A 17,808-nucleotide genomic window follows, 5' to 3' on the forward strand; every position below is an offset into this window, starting at 1 on the left:
CGTGCCGCAGATAAAAATAGCGTAGGAACAAACCCGCGCTTTAGATTGAACGCATTTATTGAATGACTGACATCATATAAGTCCAATACATTTACACAATACAAACACTAATCCGCACCTGGTTACCGCTACCCAACAATATGTTTTCAGCTCGTGTGTCTAGAAAAGAATGGTGTTTCGTGTCGCATGGAAGTGTAAGTTTATCGTCGTCGCTAGTATTTTAATCAAGAATTGTAGAATCAACTCTTTTTTTTTCATTTTTGTTATTGATCATAAACAAATAGATCTATCTTCAAGTGATCGTTTTTAAATTTATGTAAATACAAAATAAATAAAAGTTAAAAAAAAAATATTTTAAAATACAAAAAATTGTGTTAGTTGTCGTGTAAAAGAAAACCAAGTTTTATCAAGTTTTCCCGTGCTTTAGTAAATTCTAACGACAGTTATATGGAAAACAGCAATTATACGTAATTGGAGTACAATATTAGAATGCGCAGAAGTGATATGATTTATGTGCATTTATGTCAAAAAATATTGAATATTGAAATAATCAGTCCACAAATAAAATTCTACTTGCCTTCATTTAGAAAGAACGTTGTTTTGTCGTTCTGCTTTATAATTTCAGTGATCATTTGACCAATGAAAAATTGTGTGTAATGAAAGCCATTGAAGTCATTAACCAAAGTAACAGCTAAACGAATTCATTTTCTCAGTAATATAAATTGCAGTTTGTGATGTATGCGCAATCACAAATATATTTTTTTTATTTTTAGTTTTAAATGGAAATTTAACAAAAAATGCTAAATTTCATTCAAAGTCGATTCAAAATTTGAAGATTTTATGGCAATGATAATATCTTACAATAGAATCGTTTGCGTTTCATCATTTGCTGCGTAGTTCCACACTTGTTCGACGAAAATTGTCGTAAAACAGTGTCTTAAAATCAAAGATAAAAATTTAGTAACCAATTTGAATATTCACAGAGTATACCTCTTACGTATGCCGAATGCATATTTCAGTGTGTTGGGTGCATCAGCATATAAAATGAAGGGGAAACAATAAATAACGACGTACGTTGAATATAATCATAGAACAAAATCTAATGACAGTACTCATTCAAATTCAACACAACGTCGAGACGAATATAAGTGATGCGCTTTTTTCATTGTCACCCGTTCTATTGTATCATTGTATTTATTGTTTGCCTGTACAAATAAAATGTTATTGGAATTATTCAATTTATGTGTAGACGTCGATGTTCACATGCGTTCTGTTTTGCTTTTTCGTTAATAGCAACACATCGTTTTTGACACACTTGACTCACTGTATTCATCACGAGTGCGGTGATACGATGATTAAATAAAAATTAAATTTTATTTTCAATCTGTTGAATTTATGTGACGCACACATATATTCATATTAAAAAGAGAGAAAAAACTTGCGCAAACCACTATGTTTTCGCATTGAAAAGAATATCTTTATTTCAGAATATTAAATGTAATCTATATAGTTAAATGTGTTTTATACCAAGAATTCGTGCGTGGAACTGAACAGTTTCGAACCTATTGTATTGATTTTGTTCATTTGTCAATTCGATATTTTTGAGAAACCAGAAAATGAAACAAGTCAAGTTTCTGGATTTTTTTTCTGTTGTTTATATTTTTCTTTGTGCAATATTATGGTATTTTTATGCAAATATCTTTTCAAAATCTGTCTTATTGTCTGATCGACTCGAAGTTTTACGATGCTTAACAGTATTGATTTTTGTTTTTATAATAAACATACTTCATTAACGTTTATCAAAACACTTTGACTTTACATACCGTTTGTATAGGAAAATGAAACTTGACATTTTTCCTGGACAATAAAACGCATGCATACAACTCATTCATACGAATTAAGATTATAAATTTTTCTTTTTTATAAAACTCGTTTCACAAGTTTGATCACATTTATGCATAAGTATATATATGTATATATTTTACCAGAAGAACATTCTCTCATTGAGGAGCGTGTATCCAATTTGAAAGAATGAACAACAGAGCAAGCCTCTATAGTATGCACCTGTATACTTATTCTTTCTCTCTTGCACGCATCGCTCTTTTAACGTTCATGTTTATTCTAATGACACACATTTCATATCATGCGCATACTTTTCTTAAAGTCATACTCGCTGTGTGCCCTGCTCACGAATTTGATTCGAAAATTTCTCTTCCCAAATAAACGGGTCGTTAAAACATTTGACTACCTGCTTATTTTACTTTAAGTATATCATACCATCATTAAATTGCCAATAAATAGTTTTACAAAGCACAAGCCTTGAAAAATTATACACGAACACTAGAACTAAACAATAGCAACTATTTGACGATTTATCTTTATTTTTTTTTTCAAGTTTTTTTTCTCTCTTTTTCACTCTCGAAACTCATTGTTTGGCATCAGTTTAAATCTCTCGGCGATTACAATGAATGAAAAAGTATCGAGAATGATCCAATGAGATTTCGATTTCAACTGTATTTAACGTGTCTCATAAATATGAAATTAGGAACGAGTAAAGTGAGCATCCATCACAATAAATAAAAACAATTAGTTGGCAAATATTGATGCTAATTTGAAGAATCGGATAATTCGTATATTAGAAAAATGGCTATGAAGGTATTTCAATGCAAACCATGCTTTTGAACAGAATTTGATAATGACACCTGACTTTATCAATATTTCCTAGAAATGTTCATTCGTTCACCTGTTCAAATGTTATTTAATTACACTGACGAATTATTAGTGGGTGCGTTACAAATGAATAATTTTCTTCAACAATATGTTGAAACATATGTATTGCAAAAGTTACGCTATCGTAAAATCGGATGTAATTTCGTTTGTGGCGTGTGCAAAGCCTTCTCCTCACAATTTGTTATGCAATGAAAAGTGTAAATGTTGAACCTTCAATCACGAATGTTTTCAGTAGCTAAGATTTTATTTCTGTGTTTTTGATTTCATCGGTAATTCACTTGGTGTGAGTCTATACCGTCCGTTTCACGGTCCAGTTCCACTCGATGTTGGAAAAACAGGTTGAAATACCGCAGACATAAGGAACCTTAGGTTATAAAACACTTCGCTTTGTTGATTTACATCAATCTGTAGAGTAATCAGACATTTTTTTTTTTGCAAAATCACAAACAATAAACCAAACAAGCATTGTTTGAAGCAATGTGATAAGTTTTCATGTTGTTCGTTACTGTTTCTTTTTGTTTATTTCAGTTAAGTTTTAACGATTTTGCGTGACTAAATATTTTATTTACTGTTGCATTGCTCATCTTCACAGATTATTATTTACGAAAAAAAACAACTAACAATGACAATGACAATATATTCTTGTTTTTATTTTCACGTTTTCAATGATTCTGCTATGATGCCTGCATTCTCTCTGTCTCTCTTATCAATTCTTTCTTATTTAGTCGAATATGAAATAAGTAGAACAATGAAGTGATTGTATTTATGTGTGAGTTCGCAGTGATTAGCGCAAAAACCACAGTTATTTGCAATTTTTAAATTAAAAATTAGAAACCACTATGTTAAATTTGCATTTGTATCAGACATTCTCAAGCACGGTGTTGAAGTTTTAAAAAATACGATCACATTTGCACACACCGTGCTTAAACAACACAAAAAAAAAAATAATTTCAAATGTTGTCGCAAACTACTGATAAACAATAATAATAATAATATCGTGGGTTTTACTATACCATAAAAATGTGTTTATGTGAAACTAATTCAATAAACATCAGTCAATTTAAAAAAAAAAAACTGAACAAAGGTCACATGGAAACAAAATTGGCATCAAGTTGTTTTGGATGATTTCGCTTTTTGTTGCGAAGATGTGCATTTACAGAATTTTATAGTATTCTTTCTGAAACAATAAAAATACATGATCACCTTTGTATCCTAATGCTTTCAATTCTTTACGACAATAATAAATATGGTGCCAAAAAATTCAACATTTTGCTTACACAATAAACACCATTCTATTGGCCACCGTTGTATATACAAATGTTTGTTTTAATTTTTTTGTTAATTGAATTATTTTGATTCATTAAACACATTTTCGGTGGTTGTGCAAATTTGTGAATTCCCCTCTCGCTCTCTTAATGGCATTTAATACACGGACTCGGACTGAAAAAAACTGGCATTGAAAACTATAAAATAAAAGTTGTGATAAAGTGACAACAACCAGGCAGCCTGGCAACCAATTTTTCTAAATTATGTGCATATACTTTCGAAAACCGCTTTAGTTTTGCTTCAATGATTCTATGATATTTAACAGTAGATCATGTTAGTTTTCGAAACCGGCAACCTGTTCAAAATAGATTTGCATAGAGATAACACGATTACCAAAATAAATATTTACTTTTATTACGCGATAAATAATCGGTTAAATTGTAGATTTTGATATCTGTTTATGTGTCACACTCTTCGCTAGATTCATATCTGTATATTAACTAATGATGATGGAAATGCATATGGAAAATAGTGTCTGAACGAATTGTACAATCATTGATGGTTGCGTAAAATGATTCTTCCATTTTCATTCGATTATTGTACGAAAATGAAGCTTCAAAACCAATCTCTCAATTTTATAAAATTCAAAACTCGTTTCACGCGATTAAAAATGGTTAACTCAACGTTTTCATCATCTGGAATGCGTTGCAGCATGAATAATATTTAAACACAGATATTACAATGAATTCAGTGGTTACTAAAAAAAGAACAAACATCGCGAGCAAACACAAAAAAGCGATAAGTTGTAATCGTCTTGGTTTTCCATTTTTTTACTTATCAAAATGAAGTATGAATTTTTGCTGTTTAAACTTCTTGTACAAAGTTAAGCCGCAACCAAACCTGCTGAAATTCAAAGTATAAGCACTCACTAAGCAACGGTAATTTGTATACATGCAAAATGAAAAAGTACGCGCATTTTCACTGTTATTAAAATCATTAAATTGCAATTACGTTTGGATGAAACAGACGGAAAGAATTCCTTCAATTGTTTATGGCAGCAATCAAAAGTATCGTCCAGTCTCTATTTGCAGTGTATACCGCACAAATGACCTTCTTTTTGCTATGAAATGAAAATGAGAGCAGCACATATTTTCAGTTTTAATTTCGCTCAATGCTGACATTCATGTGGTGTGTGTGTGTGTGTGTGGATTGTCACTTATTTCGATCAACAAACGAAATTCATACGGTGACCGTACAAAATCAGTCGCAACAGCTCTTTATTATCATCCAAAAAATTAAAATATGTTGAAGCAAAAAACCTGTTACAAATAATATGCATTCATATTATAAGTGAAATGCTTGTAAAAGTACTGGTTGGCTGTCGGTTGGTATGAACCGACCTAAAAAAAATTACTACACATACATTTCAACAACAAACAAAAATTTTTAAACACCGATTGATTGTACTCGAAAGATTTGAATCAAATACATTTTTATTGCTTTAGACTCATCAACAAGTCAAGAAAATAAGTAAATGAGTGTACTTGAATTGCGGTGATAAGCTACTGATTATTTGATGTTGATATTATTATATTTTACTTATATGATATCCAGACACAATTTTAACATGAGCATAAGGAGTATTCCACTAACATGAAAATCTACCAAGATGTCATGTTTTTTTTTAAACAAATCAATGCTGTAATATACAATACTGGGTTTCTAGACGTTGCCAATAAGATTATATAAATTTGAAAAAACATACATGTCTTTGAGAAAATAAAAGTCGCATTTAAGCCGCTTACTTTTCAAACAGCAATTAAATTACAATTTTTCTTAAATTTCAACTGACTTGTAGTTACCCAACTACTAAAATAGTTCATCAAGAAATACACGTCTAATGTTTAATGGTATAAATGCTCAATGTTTATCTAAGGCTATAATATGGTAATAGGAAATTATTACGTGTTTGACCGCGCTTGAATGTTGTTGTTTTTTTCCAGTCTCCTTAATATATGATGCAGCACACAGTAATGATAATTCGATACACGATTATCAATGAGGAACGAAATAGCGTAGAAAAATTGCGTGATAATGCATAGCCTATTAATTTGCTGCGCTTAGTGTGTCTGTCCGCAATGTACAATTCAGTAAAAAAAATTGGTTATATAAAAAATAAGAAAATAATTCATTAAATGTGCATACATTTTGGATCACATTTTTTTTCTTCACGAAATCTAATTCTGAAACTGAAAATATTTTTTTTAAATGATTAAGCCATTATTTTGATTTGTTTTCTGTATTGACGAAAGAATGGCGAATGATTCACAATTTTTATATTTCACAAAAACGAGCGGTATTCGTGAAAAAGTTGTCATCGCTTATTTCGTTTTCGTTTAACGATTTCCTATTGTTTTCCTTATTTGGTTGTGAGCTTGTATTGCTCAATTACTTCCTAACTGAAGAGGTTTTTTTTTCATCTGACGAGGCAATAACCTGACGAACTGGTCGAAAGAGATTTAAGAATAATTGCGATTTGATATTAGTTGATTTTGAAGTTCTATATAATTGCATTAAGTAAAAATGATTTCTTATTAAACAATTTTGGTTCAGATTTCAAATTTCAGCATTTAATGTCGAAATTACAGTTTCATCATATAAAAAACGAATTTTATTTCAAAACATTTTTTTTTTCATTGAAAACTATCACTTTTGCAATGCGCACACAAGATAATGGCGATATCAAACGGAGTTAACGGCGTGTAAATTACACTGATAAGTAAGAAAAAATATGATAAAATATACAAACACAAGTTTAATGGCAGTATTTCCGACATCGTAAAGTTTTTTTTTCAATTGCTACTTTAATAAGTTGGTTTTCAAAAGACGAGTTTTTTAAATTTTGTATCGATGTTTCGTTTTTGACAACAACACGTGTAGATTTAAGAAAAATGTTGATAAAATGTCCATATCAATAAAAAACGATATAAAAATTGCATTCAGACATCAAACGTTCAATGGAAACAAACATCCATGCTATATTCAAATTAAATTAAGCATAGCTATAATTTAAAAATGGGGACTTTGATCAGATATGAATGTCGATTAATTGAGCAAAATTGAATCAAATGAATAAAATTATTTTCGCTTCTCTGACGAAATAAGCAATTCTTCAATTTAGTTCAATACCCGCGATATAGCAACGTTCACTTCTGCATCATTTGGCGCATTTGAAAATATGCGCAGAATGAAGAAAGAGGCATTAGAATTCTACGCTTAAGCGTATTTTTAAAGTGTTGGTAAATCAGTTACTTGTTTTATTCCCTGCGGTTCAATTGAGAATCGTAATAAAGTGTACGGAAAATGAGAGTGTTTTTAAATGGGTTTATTTGCATATTCAACAGACCCATGCACATCGCATTTTGGATGTAACAAATCCAGCGTAATAGTCATATTTACTGTTTTTTTAATGAGCATTCTTATGTAACTCAACACTGACATGATCATGATCGAATGACTGAAATACACTATAACTCAAATAAATGTAAAGTAATTAATTCATTCAATAGTCGATAATTGAAACAAAATGTTAGAAACTACTTGAAAAAATCAGAAAACTATATGCTAATGTCTAATCTGACTTTCAGAATATAATTATCGCTATTCTTGAAAAAAAAAAGAGTATAAAATCACTAGAAGTAAGTGTGTTGTATGTTCATGATTTACTTGCAATAGCAACATACCTGAATTCAGTAGTAAAAGCACAATCATAGCAACAAATATGCATATCAACATATTCAAGTAGAGTTTATCCGGTCACTTCATGCATTACGTAATATAAAAGCTGCTTGCAGTGCAAAGCAATAATACAAGTTGATTGGTTAAATTTCAAGAAAGAGATAAACAAATATGCCCTTCAGAGATGAGTGCTCATTATGCTGATGCATATTATATATTCTACTCGCATAGTCTTATGTGTGAATTTACGTAAATAAACTCTACTAATGAGCACGAATAAAGATGCATTTTGTGAATAAATCACAATTTCACCCTTTTAAAAAAATAGATATATCGTGAATTGTATAGCTTCTTTTCATGAATAATATTGTTTTATGTTTCATGTGGCGCACTGTTTACTACAACAAGTAAAGAATACACCGATCAAAGTCAATATAGAGTACAGTGTGTGCAATAAGTTTGGCTTTTCAATATATATTTCTCGAATCTAGATATTCAAATAGATTAATGTCTGGTATTTTTATTTGCTGTAATTCATATATACATATATGTAGAAGAGGATGGTAAAACATTCAACATATTCAATAGACTAGAACGAAATTAATGATATGTCATTTTCAAAGAAAACAATATTTTATAGGCACCAATTTCAACTGTCTTTTGATAGATCGCAATATTTGTATTTTTGTAGTGCATGATACGAATTAAGGTTATTTTATTATATATTCGATCGCTTCATACACTTCAATTTGTATGTAAAACGATCCAAACTTTTGGCATGTATTGTATTGACACCTGGCATTTTTCCATGATTTTCTTTTTAAATTCTTGTGCGCGTGTAAACGATCACATACGTACATGCATCGAATTAAAATAATAATTCGTGATAATTTAGAAAAAAAATAAAGGTTTTTTAATGTTATTTTCATGTATAGGGAAAAAACTTTTGTGTGTATTTTGCTGTTAGGAAAAAAAACTCTTCTCTCAAACGTAATTATAAAAATGAATATCACGAGTCAAACAATTATTCATTAATTTCAGAATGATTAGAATCATAATAGTATAACAACGTGCATGAAAATAATGATTTACACTGAATAAATCCGAGAAAAATCTTCTACATGAGTTTCTTCGTTTGTATGATTAGTGCAATTAGAGCAATAGAAAAAAAAACTTGAAGATCTGTGTACTCATGTGTTAAGATGATTCAATTGAAAACAGTAAAAGAGATCATTGCGAGAATCGTTGGATCGCCGTCAATGTGTCGTGGCATACATTACATTTCTTTTACTAGGTGAACTGGCAAACGAGTTTAGAAATCAAAAGTTCCATTTAATTTTGTTAATGTATGGGAGAAATGTGACGATCTTAAAAAGAAATCTAGAAATGACATTCACTCATGTTCACTCGTTAGGAAGCCCTTCTACACAATGAGCTCTGAGCATGGTGATTTACAGTACAGTATTTCTTTACATTATTTGTCACGGTACGGTCAAAATGTATTGAATCGGATCCATCCGGAATGGTTTTTGTTTCAATAATTTAATTTCAATTTTACCTATCACATTTCAAAAATAAATGACAGTATAAATTGTTCATCACTCTCCTTCGTAACGGTTTATCGAATTAAATTTGGATCTCGACCATTGTCACATAGAATGTGAAAGTTTCAAACAAATTTTATGTCAAGATTTCAAAAAGTACATCATTTTCAATAAAAAAATTATGGATTTCACTATAAAATAGTGAGTAGTTCTTTTTTTAAAATTAAAATGAATGCCTTTTCTCAATAATTTTTTACATAAATGTCATCAAAGCAACGTCAATATGTTTTGACACCGAGTTCATTGAAAATACAGCTTCGTCTGTCGCCCTTTTCTCTAATGAATAAAACATGTTTTGCAATTACCTACAAGCTGCTTCATCACAACCAATCACATGTATGAATAAAAATTTACATTCTATAGGTCAGAAAACCACATCGTTGCTACCTTGTAAAAACAAAAACCAAAGATATACAAGTGTAAAAATAAAGACGCATGCAATACCCATCAATTGTTTTGTTTTGACTTTACCCAACATGTTTGCAATCGTCTAGGAAAAAGATAGTCGATTGCATTACGTTCATGAATAGCAAATAGAATGTATGCATACAATCGGAAATGATCGTGGCTAATTACCGCTTTTGGTTTTGGTATTCTATTGGCCAAGAATTTCGTAAGAATGTCTTTTTTAAGCAATAATGTACATATAAATCATATCAGCGCAACACTTAATACATCGTATAATGTTTGAAATTACTTATTGAGTTTTTTTACTTTACAGAAAAACTAGCTTTCCCATGTGGTTGTATTCGATCCAGTCGACGAGTAACTTATCACACCATTTGCTTATTTAGGCGAAATATTGATCCTGAAAGATTTCCAGGTAAATTGACTTCTGAAAATAACATCGTTTTTATTGATTTTGTAAGCGCAACACGCAACGAATCAAGTGGAAACACATTGTCAAGCATACTAGATCTAAATGCAAACGACTGTACATTTTGTTATCAATGTTATCAGTTTTATCAGGCGGTTATTTTTTTGTTCTCAGCAACTGCGCAATTTATTATGTTTGATTATTTGTAAAACCGTTCATGGCTTGAATGTTATTGGTACACTATACAGGTTCTTATTAAATTTATAATTATAATTGAAAGGTATCGAAGAAAAACTGGCATATTCCAAAAATGAGCAACAGCCGTGGTGGATTCTTTTCATTGAATCGATTATTAGGAAGGAAAAACAAAAATGAAAAGAAATGTAAGAAATACCAAATGCTTCTGTTCATTTAAATCAAATATAATATAATAATTACTTGGTTTTTATGATATAGCAGTTTCAAATGGTTTATCAAAATCATCGGTGCAAACATTGACAAGATCAACAACCAATTTGGAAGAGATTTCACCGCAAAACAAAATCACGCCATTGGCCACAGTTCATAATGCGCCGTTTGAACAAACATTTCGCATAACCGTGTATTTGCCGTTACAACAACTATATGTTACGCGGATTGGTGCAAAAGCCAAGCTGTCTGAACTATTGGATATGATTTGCACCAACAAATCACTCGTAGCAGATAAATATGAATTTAAACACCCAAGTTCGTACTTTTAAAAATATTGCATGAAATTATCAGTTGAAATCTAATTTTTCTTTTAAAATACTCTCATTTTTAGCTGATGACACACAAGTATTCGATTTAAGCTTCACGATCGGTGAAGTTGGATTGAATGAAATAAAGTTGGCACATAAAAGTGACAATGAAAAAACGTCGGTCAAATATCGCACAAATTCTAGTGGTCACATAAACCGTCCAATTGCCCGGCCTCATACAATATCATCGGCATCTCCTTATAGTTCAACGAATTCATTAAATTCATATGATTCGGCAGGAATGACAACAAATCGGTTAAGCGCTGATCAGCTTGCAAATCGAAAGAAGCGCATTGCACCAAGACCACCTAGTCAAAATTCAATACCCGAAAATCCTGAACAAAAACATATCGAACATGAGACCACATCACAGTTCGATCAATCTGAATTGAATCAAAACCATTTGATTCGTCAAAATTTTCATGTTTCATCTCCAAATCTGTCCGTAACTAATTGCACAAGATTAAAGTCATATTCGAGCAATTCCAGTACAGACACATCGATCAACAGTAGTTTGGATGGAAAACAAGATGTTAATTATATGAAAAATGCACAGAAACACCAGCAAAGTCATCTGTCGAACGATGATTTTGAGTTTCAAACGTCAGAAAGCAATAATTTACCATACACTCAATGTCATTCGAGAACATCCAGCGATACTTCAGACATCAATAAAGATGGCAATCTTTCGGAACTTCAAATGAGAGAAAGAAAACGTCCACCAATCGGTAGGTTTCATTATATATATAAATAAGCAAATTGATTGTGTTCAAAGGTACAGATTTTAAATCAAATTATAAAAAATAGGCAAAAAGAAAGCTCCTGCTCCACCACCACGAACCTCGTTCTTATCAAGTAATGGATCAATTTCAACATCAAGATGTGCATTACAAAAACTTAGTGAAGAGGAGATAAAAGATGAAAACGGAAACGTTTCTGCTGAATGTAAGCATTAAATAAGATCTACTCTATTTTCTCGACCTAGACATTTTTCGAAAAATAATTTGAATTTCTTTTTTTGAAAAATTTTAAGTTTCGAATTGATAGATGAACACTGTATTCAATGGTGTTACGTTTTTTTTGCATTTTCGCTTATCAATAAATTTAGAATTGATTGTAATTGACAAATACTTATTTTCATGTTTATTAGCACAAGACGTTGAAGTCAATCAGGAGTCGGTGGAACCATTAAAAAATGGCGTGAATGTGTCAAAGGTTATGTTGAATGTAAATGAGACTGGATACGTATCTATGGAAAACGACATCAGCAATAATTGGGAGAACAGCACAGACATAAAAAATCATAATAATACAACAATACAAGTCAATTATTCGGCGGTTGAGAAACCTGTCGAAACGTTAACTGTGCAAACAAAAGCGAAAAAGGTTTCAATTGTCGATTTTACTAATCCGGATCCCAATCATGGTGAAATCGAAATTGATACAAATGATGTTTCCCAGCAGGTCAATGAGATAATTGACGAAGCTGTCAAAATAAACGAAGAAATATTAAATGCAAAAAATAGCGAGCAACATAATAATAAACAAAGTAATGAGATAAATAATAACAACGAAAGAAATCTAGATCACACCACCTACGAGAAGAACAAATGGGCGCCAAAACAAAAAGAAATCGAAATTATAGAACATTTAAATTCAGAACATAGTAAATCAAATGACATAAAAACCGCTTTGGTCGAAGTTCCAATTCAACCAATTTTGCACGAAACGCGGACATTTGATTTTCAGGAGTATGGCGATAATTCATTGGCAGTGAGCAGCACAAGTACCACCGCAGAAACACCATCAACTGGTCCGAACAGCCTAATCACATCAGACATTGAAGACGGCTACAAGGGTAATGACCAACGACCAAAAATTGAATCAACATGTGAAGAGTCGAAAGAAGACTTCATTGAAAGTCAATTCGGGTTTCTCAGTGAACATGAACATTCAGAAGCGAACTCAAATGAGAACGATGATGTTGATGATGAAAAGTGCGTTCAAGCAAGTGGCATAATTTCATCCACAATGATAAGCGAGAACGATACTTTCAAGGAGTCACCATCGATAGTAAAAAAAGATGTGATCAATGAACTAACGCAATTTATCAACAGCAATCGTTTGGATGCATTCATAAGACCTAACAACGAAACCAACAATGCTGATGAAACTAGCAAACGAAGTTCGTTATCAAACTTTCACATTGGTGCCTATGCGAATGGTAACTCCAACACGTCCAATAGTTTAACAAATAACAAACAGCAATCTGGGAACGAAGATGATGTCAATCACATTCCACAGATCACAATTTGCGATAAAGAACAAAGTTCTGAAACACCTGCAATTCCGAAACCGATTGGTCATCAGATTGGTCGCTCCATGTCATTCCATTCAACTTTTCCCAGCGTCGCTGATCATGACGAAAATGAGAATGGAACAAGCATAGTAAACGGAACATCCCGAAGTATATCCTACATATCGTTAAATGGTACAACAAAACCAAACAATAACAATAGCAGCAATGAGACATTAAACGAATTCAATAAAATGTCATGTAAAAAATCATCTTCAGAGCTCAGCATTGCCGATACACCATCATTGCAGTCAATTGAGGTGATGAAATCCATTTTAAACAAATCACGCACATTGAATCGTGATGGTGTGCCATGTGCTCAGAAGAAAGCAATCAACCAAGAAAATGGCAAAAATAACCAAAGAAATTTTCATGAAAATGAAGTAAACCAGCAAACCAATGATGATATGGCTTCATCAAAAATGAAGACTGAGACAAAAACCTGGAAATATCAAGGGCCGCCTTCAGTAAATCTCTCAACGTGGGGTGAGAGACCGAAATCTCTAGTCCACATAAAAAATGATGAAGACTATATTTCCGGTGCGCCTTCAAAAGTAGTCACATCGAATGGAGATAGGCATAACAATGTCCGTCCTTCAGAAAAGCCTTTTCAAAAATCCGATGAATACTGTAAAAATAATTCGTGTAAATTACCAGTTGTTCGTAGCGTTGAATACAAGAAAAACACTCTGTCGAACAATCAAGATTCAAATCATGATGACATACCTGATTCAGTGCAGTTCAGATCGAACTATAAAATATCAAGAATTGTTGGGCAGCGACCAAATTCAGTTTGTGTTCCAACAACAAATTTGAATCAAAATTCGAATGAAAATCAAAATTCAGATAAAATTCCACGAGAAAAATCATTTCCATCAGTGATAAATCGAGTTCAAAGTTTCAATGGTCAGCATGAAGCAATCACTAAAAATAGAACAAATAATTCGGTTGGAACTAATGTCATCTCTAATAGGTTTAGTTCAAATGACACCGAAAAACCCATATTTTCACAATTTACGCTTCGAAAAACTGGCCTGAAAGAAAAAATTCTCGATGAATGCAATCCCAGTAAAAAAATTACAGTCAATCATTCCAGCAACCATTATAAGAAAATCCCAGTAAATGAACCTAAGGTAAACCAAATTCCAACAGCACCAAAACCACCCCCAACGCTAACTAAGCCCAAAAATCGGCCCGTGGTTGACACACGAGATGAATTGCTTAATTCCATTCGAAGTTTCAATCGCGACACGCTTAAGCGAAAATGCATATACTAAAAGTAAATCCAAATGCAATTTTTATGCTGGCGTATACGAAAATAGAAAAAAATAAAGCATCTACACAAATTGTTATTAGAAAATAAAATGCAAAGATTTAAATATTTAATAAACATATGATGGTGTTATATTCAAATTCTTTTATGCAGATTATTATTATTTTTTTTTTAATTTATTAAATCATGTCTTGCACAATATATTCCATGTAAATACTTAAAATTTGATTAATAAAGAACAATTGTTTTTGAAGTATTTTTGTTTTATTTTCATTTAATGGTGGAATTTACATCGGCAAATCTATGATCTGATTTTGAAAATGCCGCCGGGTGAGTTCGAAAATTTATGTAAATTTTTTACGAGAAAGAAAAAGAAATAAGTTTTTCTATCGGTAAAAAATAAATTGTTTTTAGATTGTCCAAGTCTTCTTTAGGGGGCTATTTAAATGTTTTGTCTTCGTAAGGATACCTATTTTAAAATAAAATTAGACAAATACATTAGTAATTTCAAAATAAAAACTATTTCATCTAATTGTGAAGCATTACCTTTATCGCCCAAATCAGAATTGTAGCCATATGCATATTTGCTGCCTTTGAACTGTAAATAAAAAAGAAAACATCAATTAAATATTATATCGACGTGCAAAACATCTCCAAAATTCCAAATAAATCTTACCTCTTCGTAAAGTCTATTTCGTAGTGCCTCATCCTCAGCTGAGATGCATAGATCAGGACAGTGGAAAAGGGGAAGTTCAGTATAAGTCGATAGAAAATCACGTTCATCCGCGTATGTCTCACGAGTTTCAGCCCAATCCAATTCAGTCCGAATAAAACGCCAATCTTTCATTTTTTCAGCCTCCTTTTCGTAGTGATCAAAATCTACGTCAAAACATAAGCATACAGATATATAATTTACATTTCGACAATTCCATAGAAAAAAGACATTACCAATTCTTTCAATATCTTCAACAACTAGTTCGATATCACCACCGTTTGACCAATCATAAACCAAGAGTTCAGCGTGCGAGCTGATGTCTCTTAAAAAGTTACGTTTGTATCCATCTTCGATTGCTTCCAAGAATTTGGTGTCTTTGAAAAGCGGTGAATTTGCTTCATTGTTCTTGTTACGTTTTTTGATATTTTCCTGCAAAACAAATGTGATTAAAATGTAATATAAGAGGCAAATTTACAATGTTCCTGTCGAACTTACAAGTGTTTTGTTGACTGGAACATCAAGATAAATAACCAAATGTGGCTTCAAAAGTTCCGGCAATGAGTTATCTCGAGTCTCAAGAATACCTTTATAAGATGCTTTGGTTATTAAATTTAATTTGTATAATGCATCGACGAAAACAATATCCGAGTACGGGGAACGTTCCATAATAACACCTTGGCCGGTCGACAGCAAATGAGCTAGACCATCAAGATAATCGTGGAATCTGTGATTTTTTTTTAATTTGTTAAATATATATAAATTAATTGTATATGAATCGGAAGGGTTCTTTGTTCCATTTTACTTACTTCAAAGAATACATATTAAGTTGAAATGAAGCTGTCAAACGATTTGTTGGCTCATTAACGAATCTCTTTTCGCAGAAGGTTTGGGCACCGGGTGGCAATAGATGGTCCAATTCACGCAAATCATATCCGTAGTCGTTAAGATAAACATCATCCATAGTGGCTTGCGGAATATAATGCATATCCAAATCTGCGGCTAGCTTTTTTGCAAATTCCGTTTTGCCGGAAGCAAGTGGTCCTTCGACAAGAATTAACTGTAAAATACATCAATATTACACACTTTTGAACGACTAATTTTATTTACTATCAAGGCTATCATCATACTTTGGTGTTGTCGTCAAAACGATGTGTGGTTCTATCAAACCAAGATGTAATCAATGAATACGTTTTATTTTTGTAATCAAATGGTGGTGGGCGCTGAATACCATTTAATTCTCTCCAGGCTTTGCTTTGAATGCCAGCTGCCTGCTGTATGGATGGCAATTGTTTGTTTAACAAATGTGAGCGTGCAACTCTATTGCCCACGGCTGCAAAACGAGTAGCATAGCGTACCAATCCAGCCATTGCGGGTACCTGCAGCGAGTCAAACACAATTTTTACAAATATTTTTTAATATGAAAAATAAAGAAAACATTTCGTTTTCATATTGAATTTTGACATGACTTTGACGTGATTACATCACACAATTTCGATAACCTGATTATTTGGTTGGAATTAAACGAAATTAGAACTTAAAATTATATACAGGTTGGATGCAAGTTAATAATTCCAACAACAAATAATTTAAATTAGAATATTTGATGACAATCACAAGGAATTTAGAAATATTTATTAACCTTTTCTATTTTTTTTTTGTTCAAAAACACACTCAATATTTTTATACGACTAAATGGTTGCCATTGACACTAATGACACTAATGACAGAATTTTTATGAGATTCACTATAGATGTCGCTGCGTACAATACCTCGCTTTCGAAATGTCAAAGCAAACACAAGCCATTCATTTGTATTGTCAACACTAAGCGTAACGGATATTGAAAACATAAACATCATTGAAAAAATTTAATAAAAAGTTCGTAAAAATGGATATGCAGCAAATAGATTTTAGTGAATATAAATTCGATCCAATTCCGTATGCTCGTGCAATTGAAACGCTTGCGAAACAAATTCATGGAACCAATTTTGAAGCAAATCAATGTTCAAAGTCAACATTTGATCAAATTGACGCACTAATCGGAGAAAAAACAGCAGAATGTTCGCAGATTGCAGAGGAAATAAAAAATGTAAGAAACGACAATTTAAAAATGCAAATCGAATTGGAATCGTTGAAAAAAGAAGAAGCAGAATTGTCGAGTACACACGTTGACCTAAAAGAAGGTAAGTTATTGTCAAAAAATTCAATCCATTCAATACTAATTTTCTTTGTACATACTTTCAGTTTTGAAAAACATCTGCAAAGTCACTTTCGTCCAAGATAACGAAAAATTCAGAACAATAACACAGAAGATACAGCGAAGTCTCGGATTCAAACTAAAATTGTTACAGTGCCATGATAATCAACATTTATGGATAGCCACATTTCTTTTTGACGTTTCCAACGAATCGGAGAGCAATCATTTTGTGGTTGTGTTATACAACAACGAAACATCCACCTTCGCCTGTACGTTAATCAATTACTATTAATATAATATTTGCTTACCAAAACAATACAAAGATTCAAATATTT

General features: G+C 31.8%; 3 protein-coding genes across 5 annotated transcripts; 2 read left to right on the forward strand and 1 right to left on the reverse strand.

The window, feature by feature from the left end:
- The first annotated feature begins 152 nt into the window (after positions 1–152).
- On the forward strand, positions 153–14,816 carry LOC116342672 (probable serine/threonine-protein kinase DDB_G0282963). 3 transcript variants are annotated; one of them, XM_031770369.1, is made up of 7 exons: positions 153–194; positions 10,060–10,161; positions 10,436–10,538; positions 10,612–10,881; positions 10,958–11,662; positions 11,742–11,879; positions 12,085–14,816. In XM_031770369.1, exons 3-7 carry the CDS (start codon positions 10,466–10,468, stop codon positions 14,565–14,567), a joined length of 3,669 nt encoding a protein of 1,222 aa, XP_031626229.1. In that variant the 5' UTR covers positions 153–194; positions 10,060–10,161; positions 10,436–10,465; the 3' UTR covers positions 14,568–14,816. The 3 variants fall into 3 exon arrangements, with proteins under 3 accessions (XP_031626229.1, XP_031626231.1, XP_031626230.1); XM_031770371.1 differs by having other exon boundaries at positions 10,615–10,881; XM_031770370.1 differs by lacking the exon at positions 153–194 and adding an exon at positions 319–467.
- Positions 14,806–16,994, reverse strand: LOC116342673 (NADH dehydrogenase [ubiquinone] 1 alpha subcomplex subunit 10, mitochondrial). The gene is made up of 8 exons (XM_031770372.1): positions 16,918–16,994; positions 16,406–16,654; positions 16,085–16,335; positions 15,774–16,002; positions 15,512–15,707; positions 15,240–15,442; positions 15,110–15,161; positions 14,806–15,032 (listed from the first exon to the last, which is right to left on the reverse strand). Exons 2-8 carry the CDS (start codon positions 16,643–16,645, stop codon positions 14,974–14,976), a joined length of 1,230 nt encoding a protein of 409 aa, XP_031626232.1. The 5' UTR covers positions 16,646–16,654; positions 16,918–16,994; the 3' UTR covers positions 14,806–14,973.
- Positions 16,995–17,076: 82 nt separating this feature from the next.
- LOC116342634 lies at positions 17,077–17,765 on the forward strand. The gene is made up of 2 exons (XM_031770322.1): positions 17,077–17,459; positions 17,521–17,765. The coding sequence occupies exons 1-2, from the start codon at positions 17,165–17,167 to the stop codon at positions 17,763–17,765; spliced, it is 540 nt and encodes a 179-aa protein (XP_031626182.1). The 5' UTR covers positions 17,077–17,164.
- The last annotated feature ends 43 nt before the right edge of the window (positions 17,766–17,808 follow it).

The sequence above is a fragment of the Contarinia nasturtii genome, unplaced genomic scaffold (genome assembly GCF_009176525.2).
Source record: "Contarinia nasturtii isolate CC-2019 unplaced genomic scaffold, AAFC_CNas_1.1 Cnas_scaffold_864, whole genome shotgun sequence".
Lineage (NCBI taxonomy): Eukaryota > Metazoa > Arthropoda > Insecta > Diptera > Cecidomyiidae > Contarinia > Contarinia nasturtii.

Bases quoted from the DNA above. Each gene is read 5' to 3' on its own strand.
- LOC116342672 (XM_031770369.1), top strand. From the start codon at position 10,466: ATGAGCAACAGCCGTGGTGGATTCTTTTCATTGAATCGATTATTAGGA. The intron at 10,539-10,611 runs GTAAGAAATACC...TTTATGATATAG, and splicing joins AAACAAAAATGAAAAGAAAT to CAGTTTCAAATGGTTTATCA. The intron at 11,880-12,084 runs GTAAGCATTAAA...CATGTTTATTAG, and splicing joins CGGAAACGTTTCTGCTGAAT to CACAAGACGTTGAAGTCAAT.
- LOC116342673 (XM_031770372.1), bottom strand. From the start codon at position 16,645: ATGGCTGGATTGGTACGCTATGCTACTCGTTTTGCAGCCGTGGGCAAT. The intron at 16,003-16,084 runs GTAAGTAAAATG...AAAAAATCACAG, and splicing joins CTTAATATGTATTCTTTGAA to ATTCCACGATTATCTTGATG. The intron at 15,162-15,239 runs GTAAGATTTATT...TTTTATTTACAG, and splicing joins GAAATAGACTTTACGAAGAG to TTCAAAGGCAGCAAATATGC.
- LOC116342634 (XM_031770322.1), top strand. From the start codon at position 17,165: ATGGATATGCAGCAAATAGATTTTAGTGAATATAAATTCGATCCAATT. The intron at 17,460-17,520 runs GTAAGTTATTGT...ACATACTTTCAG, and splicing joins ACACGTTGACCTAAAAGAAG to TTTTGAAAAACATCTGCAAA.